The 6957-nt window shown below is 27.4% G+C and overlaps 2 protein-coding genes across 2 annotated transcripts in view; one reads left to right on the top strand and one right to left on the bottom strand.

Annotated features, from left to right (window-relative positions):
- Positions 1–1748: 1748 nt before the first annotated feature.
- Positions 1749–2419, bottom strand: LOC119672636 (pupal cuticle protein Edg-78E-like). Its single transcript, XM_038083737.1, has 2 exons — positions 2342–2419; positions 1749–2259 (listed from the first exon to the last, which is right to left on the bottom strand). The coding sequence occupies exons 1-2, from the start codon at positions 2351–2353 to the stop codon at positions 1825–1827; spliced, it is 447 nt and encodes a 148-aa protein (XP_037939665.1). The 5' UTR covers positions 2354–2419; the 3' UTR covers positions 1749–1824.
- A 636-nt stretch (positions 2420–3055) lies between these two features.
- The window catches only part of LOC119672218 (collagen alpha-1(I) chain), a 31740-nt gene continuing 27838 nt past the window's right edge, over positions 3056–6957 (top strand). Inside the window, exon 1 of the mRNA XM_038083256.1 lies at positions 3056–3148. Coding sequence (XP_037939184.1) covers positions 3056–3148 — 93 coding nt within the window. The remainder of the gene's footprint in view (positions 3149–6957) is intronic.

Below are 6957 nucleotides of genomic sequence, written 5' to 3' on the forward strand. Positions count from 1 at the left end.
CTATAAGTATTAAATGTGAGACTTTGGTTGAATTAGTATTTCATGCGGGCCATTGAGATGATTCTACGTTTTTTGAGGTTCTTAAAATTGACATGGTTCTCAGCTGTGTTTCTATATTTTTGAAGTCTAATGAGCCCTCAAAACGTTATTAGCGTAGAATGCATACATACAGAAAAATATTAGAAAAACTTTATACGGCATTGAATACCTTCTGAAGGTAAATGGTAGTTACCAGTGGCATCATCTTATAGAACAAGATGAACTTTATGTTACTTATGCCCTTCATGAGTATCTTTGTAATTGCATTGTTTGAGCAAGACCCTTTTTCGGAAATTACTTTATTATTTTTATGAATTGAAAAATTTACATAATTTTTATGTTAGCAATATTCTATAAATACTAGAGATGAATTAGTTATAAATTGGTTATATACATGGTCATAAGGTGGTTATAAATAATATGAATTAATTATTATTATTATTTTCTTAAATAGTTGGTTATTATTAATAAAACAGTAATATTAAATTGCAATTAAATAACATGTATGAAAAAGGTTCCACACATAAGAAAGAATATATAAATCATGCAACAAATAATGCCTCTACAAATAGAATAGTATTAAAATTTAACAATTAAAAATAAAAATATGATTAATTAATTCAATTATTTTACAGCTGGTTTAAGATTTCGTTCCAATATAAACACAGCTAGTAAATAAAACTTTCATTGCAAATTAGTAAAACTCCAGGAAAATGTGCTAACATAAAAGTCAAGTACGGCTTCGGGTTAGTTGGCTTAGAAGCGCTGACTCTGAGCTTCAAAATTTGGCAGGGCACAAGTTCGATTCCTGGTGGCAGTCTCAAAAGAAAATTATTAACGAATAATTAAATACAAGAATTATTTCCAAGACCACTGATGATAGCTATTTGGCAATACTCAAAACAACTGTATGATCAGCCAAAAATTCAATTAATTAAAATTATATAAAAAATAAAAAATGTTTAAGGGTAATTTAAGGGTAATTAAGGGTAATTTTAATTGTGTTTTCAGCACAGTGTTTGAAGAAAAAAAAAATAAATAAGACACATAATATAAAGAAATAACTATAGTTCATATATATAAGGATTTATAGTTTTTTGTTAATATATTCATTTTACAATATTAAGAGTGTTATAATAGTATAACCTTCAACTTAAGAACCTGTTATATCTTTCGATTAATTTTTTAAGATGTTTGATGATGTCATAAAAAATCCTCAAAATTTCTGAATGATCCCTTTTTAATTAAAAATTTTTTTTTAAATAAAATGTATAATTTTTTCTTCATCTGCGCTCCACTCAAAAGATTAATACATTTATTTTCTCAAAAGACAACAATTTTTGAAGTTCAAGTTCAGTGAAGCTGTGAAGTCGATTTTATGGATTTCAAGCCGAAACTAAATGGCATTCATTTACGGATTTATTTATTGTTTTGTATCTTTTTTGAAGCGAACATGGTTAATTTCATGTCTAAAGCGTGTGTACGCAGCCCACACAGTTGAACTTCACAAGACAAAATGATTTATGCGTTTAAAACTTTTTTCCCAACATATTAAGAATTTGACAAACAATTATGATTTTTGTTTTATTATTATTTAATTTTATTTTATTTTTTTCATATTTATTATTTTGTATTTAACAGCATTCATTTGCACTTAATGCACATAAAAAGTCATTACCGACGGGTCAAAAACAATCATAAAATTAACACTTTTTCTTTTTCTGAGTAACTTAAACGAACTTAACAAAAACTGGTCTCACGTGCGATTCATATTCCAGCTCATTTCTAGAATTTGGATGGACGATATCTCTGTTGTTGTACCTTATACTGATGCTGCACGTTTTGTTGCTGTGCACCACCACCTTGTCTTTCCTCTTGGTTGGGATGTGTGCGTATGTATTCCAAAGCTTTCAAGATTGCAGCTGGAATTGGTGGTGGAGTTGGTAAATGTTCGCCACTGGGATGGAAGCCATTTTCATCAGCGGTGTAGGTGAGTTGTATCAATTGACCTTCCGGTGAGTAATAAGCGGATGAGCCGCTAGCGTAGTAGCCACCGACACCGGATTCCTGTGCAGCAATGCCATTTGATGTATCATATTGGTAAGTGTAGCTGCCATCTTCCTTTAAGTCACTCTTGAAACTGCGCGTTTCAGCGGCTGCATCGTAGGCATTTGGAAGGGCCTGACTGCAAGCGATGAGTGCGGCTGTTGCAATAATGAACTGAAAAGATTTGAGTTGAGACTTAGTTTTAAATTTTATTTATTTTTGGAATTCAAAATATGCGAATGCAAGTGCAACTTACAAACTTGTACATTTTGGCTGTTTTATGTTGTGCTGTTTTCTGATGTTAACACTTAAAGGTCTTAACAAGAATTAATGTATTCCAATGTGTCCGCCCTGGCATTTATATGAAGAGCGTTTCGGCAGTGATCTTGGTTCGCTACAAATTTGGTTACCTTTTGTTGTTGTCTTTTGATGCCAGTTGTTATTTTTTTTCTTATATTTCATTCAAGCTGCTCCCATAAATTTAGAGGCTTACTTACTTCTTTTTAGTCATTTTATTGCCGTGTTAGTTAAGTTATGTTTCAGATTTGTGGTTATTTTTTTTAGTTTTTATTTTGCCATACATAAAATTTATCAATGGGTGCTCATTTATGATGAATTCATATTCAAAATAGTACTGAATATGAAAAAAAAATTAAAATTTAAACACATTTCTATAGAAATTCTAAGTAATTCAAAAAAAAAAAATAAATAAAAGTGTTGTCAATTAAGATTTTGCACTTTATAGATCATCAATATCCGGTCAAAAATAGTTAAGTAAAGCACATTATGTATTAAATCCAAAGACGGTTGGAACTGTAATACTATATTATTTGAATTTAATGAATAATGAATAGCTTAAATAATATTAGAGGGAAGTTTTAGGATCTTATCTGCTATCATTAACCTTAGCAGCAAAGATATCAAATTCTACACTGAACTTCTTATAGGACACTGTAAACTCAATTACAACATGAAGAATATAGGTGCAGTAGAAAGTGATTCCGATCGACTCTGTCATGAGGAGAAGGAAACAGCAGAACATGTCCCATCTTGGTCACAAATAGTTGAAATTAGGCCCACAGCAATTACGAGATTTATAAATAGTCTAAAATTGTTTTAGTTGGACAATAGATTTTTTTGGTCCGGGTGCATAGCCTAATATTTAATAAATAATATTATAATAATATTATAATATTATTTTATAAATAAAGTCTTATCTTAGTCTTATCAACATCTTGTTATATGATTGGATATATATAATCGTATTATTGCACATACAAACTGATAAACTATGATTGTAAATATTATTATCCCAAGCAATTAGAAGGTATAATACAGAATTCAAAATGGTCAGTTTAATGTACTATATATAGGAGATTAAGTCATCCTTTGTGACTCAATATAGAAAATAATATTTAAATAGTTATTATTGTTGAAAGAATACATATTATATTAATTAAAAAAAAACGAAAATCAGTTATTACTTTCAAATTATTATATTTTGTGTATTATTAAACATTTATTTTGTCATCTTTAAAGTAGTACCAAAGATTACTGTGGAATATAACTACACTAACGTTTGAACCTATCTTTAAACCTTTTTTGTATATGTAATAAGATTTGTTCTGCAGTTTTTTAATATCATATTCGAGTTAAAACGTTTTTTCCGAAGTGAAAAAATTAGTTTTAGCTATGTTGGATTAGTTAAAGATTTCGCAAAAACTTTCGTAGTATAAAGGCTTACTGCCATATCAGAATACTTAATAGTATAATTGCAAAAATAGTTAACACATTTGGCAACAGAACGCCATCTCAGAACACTCAATAGTATAATTACAAAAATAGTTAACACACTGGATAGCAGAACGCGCTGAAATTTCGAATAATATTGCATTACAGAGCTAGCAGTTTTTGAAAAAAAAATTTGTGGTATTATCTTTTCTTCACTTTTTTGAAATTCAAAACTGCGGATATTTTCGACACAAAATATATAATGTCTAAAATAAGTTAAGTTATAAGAATTTGAATGTTAATTAAAATAATGAGAGCTTTCGAAAAGTAGTGAACTACAACAACAAAAACTCTTTTTTATATTATTTTAATTAATTAATTATTTAATATTATTTAATATTTGACTAATCACACAGTTGTTTCGAGTATTTCCAAATACCCATCATACTTAACTATTCGTAATTAGTTTTTTGAGACTGCAAATACCAGGGATTGAACTCGTGCCCTGCTAAATTTAAAGCTTAGAGTCAGCGTTCATTAGCTAAAACAAAATAAAAAAATGAGATAAATTAATAAGGTTGTAATAAGACACCTATTGTATACAATCCATTTCGTTTACAAGTTAATTATATTAATTGTGCTTATAATAATATTAAATTTTAAATGTTATAATGATAATAATTGTAGTATAAAATATACAAATAAAAAATTGTAAAATATACAACTTTTTCATACTGAATCCATATAAATTTGCATTTTAATAATATACTTGATAAGATTGGAAGACATTGGCAATATTAGCAATGTTGTAATTTGTCTAAAAATATTGAGATTATGCAGTTGGAGAGGTTCATTTATTTGCATTCTTATACCACTGATAAGATTGTATGGCTTTACCAATATAGGCGAGATTATAATTGTATTTTTATTTAGAATTTAGTTGCACTAGTAGTTTTTGATAAGACTGAATGGCATAAGCCATGTAACATAAACGAAATTAGTAATTGTCTTTAAATATTTGTATTATGTACTTGCAATTATTAATATATTTGCACTTTAATAATTCTGATAAGATGAGTTCATATTGATCATATATATGACATTATTAATTGCTTGAAAATATTTGTATTTTCCTCCGTGCCTTATAAATTGTATTTTCTAAGTATTTTTATACTTTTGAAATATTCATTAATAAAGGATGTATTAAGTTTGTTAAGAAATTTGTGAAGTGATTAGAAACCATATATATATGATTAATCAGTATAATATTATGAAGTAATTTTATGATGTCTATCATTTTATCCTTCTATAAGTCCAACTTAATACGAATTATATACCAATTAGTCATATAGGTGTGAAGCTAATCCAATTAACCTTGCATAGAGGCTCTGATGAATTCAAATAGCTTTAATTAATATATTGTAAAATTATAATTGTATATATTATATTACTATATCATCTATATCATCTCTCTGCTATACGAAAAGTTATTAAAAATTAGCTTGATTTTAAATATGTATAAGAAACAGATAAAAATCGTTAAATTGACCAGGTTTTAATTTTTATATTTTATTACCTTTTGTTATCTATTATTACAATAATAAATAGATTTCAAATCGACGACAATTACAGACACAACTGGTTTCCATTGACAATATCATTTACAAAATTTAGTTAAATAATTTTGAATAATCTATAAGTATTACTGATATCTCTCGCAAGCTAAGGCACTTTAACTATATATATGAGAAACGCCATGAGTACGAAGAGAGCATTATTATTTATAAAAAAATAATACTGTTATATCACGCTTAGAGCTTGATTACAATTATATGTTACTTCAGATACAGTTTATTCATAATAGCTATTACCATATTTTTTAACTAAAATTCTAAGTGATTGGATAAAAATCAAATGACAGTGATACTGTGAGTCAGCTTTGAAATTATTGGCAGGATATTTGATGAGACTTCTTGACTTGAATTGTTATGCCAAAAAGCGTCTTAGGTGACATAAAGTCGTCACTGTCTGGAGAAGGGCATGCCTTGCAATCACATTTTATGAAAATATTAGGCTTTACTCTGGATCAAAAGGAGCTACGAGTTTCATTTAAACTTTGTGATAATCATTAAAAACGCTGAAGGTCTTTCATTCTTTTAGAATTAGTTGTACCACATATCGAACGCGCTTAGTCCTAATGTGAAGCGAAATTCCTATTACTGATATTTTTTGGTATAATGATTCTTTATGTCTTTATGGTATTGCATACATATGGTATATATATATACACGGTTGTCACTTATGGTATTTTAGTACCAAAATTGGTACTTTTTTTTCGTTTGGTACTCATGTTCAAATAATGTTAAATTTTTGACGACCCAACTTTATTGTGGATATTTCCAATTAATTTTTTTTATAAATGCAACTTTGCACTATTTTATATTTTGTTCATTTATAACACTATGAAAAACACAGAACGAAAAAATAAAAAGGTCCAAAAAAATTTTAGACCTTTTTTTACAGAAATGGTACCTTTTTAAACCAATTTTGGTACAGGAAAAAATTTTCCAGTGGCAACTGTGTATATATATAAGTAATGCAGTTTTAATAAAAACCTTGACTTATAGAATGCGGCTGTTATTATAGTTTATCTTTAAGAAATAGAACCTTTGTTTCTATAAATAATAATATTTTTTTTTAATATTTATGCAATTATATGTTGAAAAATAATTAATGCATTCACTTTATACTGCCGCTTCTTACTCGGTATATAATCTTATATTCATAACAAATTCATAGCAGTTTAAAAATAATTTATAAATAATCTAACTTTAGTTAGATATTTAAACAATAGTAATTAAATAAAATTAGTGGTCTTCCGCAAACACAGCATTGCAGTACTTAGTTACTTTTTTATATTTATCGCATTAGCTGAATACATTAATAAAAAATATAATAATTATTATTATTTTTATTAAATTAAAAACAATGTTCATTATTAAGATAAAAAGAGTCTCTGTAAGATCTTGCAAATAAGACTCACAAACTGTAATTAATGTCTTAATAAAAACAGTAAAAAGATACTGGGTTGATACATGAGTACGCTCGAAAAAAAAATATATCGAAACTTGGTATAAAAAA

The sequence above is a fragment of the Teleopsis dalmanni genome, chromosome 1 (assembly GCF_002237135.1).
Source record: "Teleopsis dalmanni isolate 2A chromosome 1, ASM223713v2, whole genome shotgun sequence".
Lineage (NCBI taxonomy): Eukaryota > Metazoa > Arthropoda > Insecta > Diptera > Diopsidae > Teleopsis > Teleopsis dalmanni.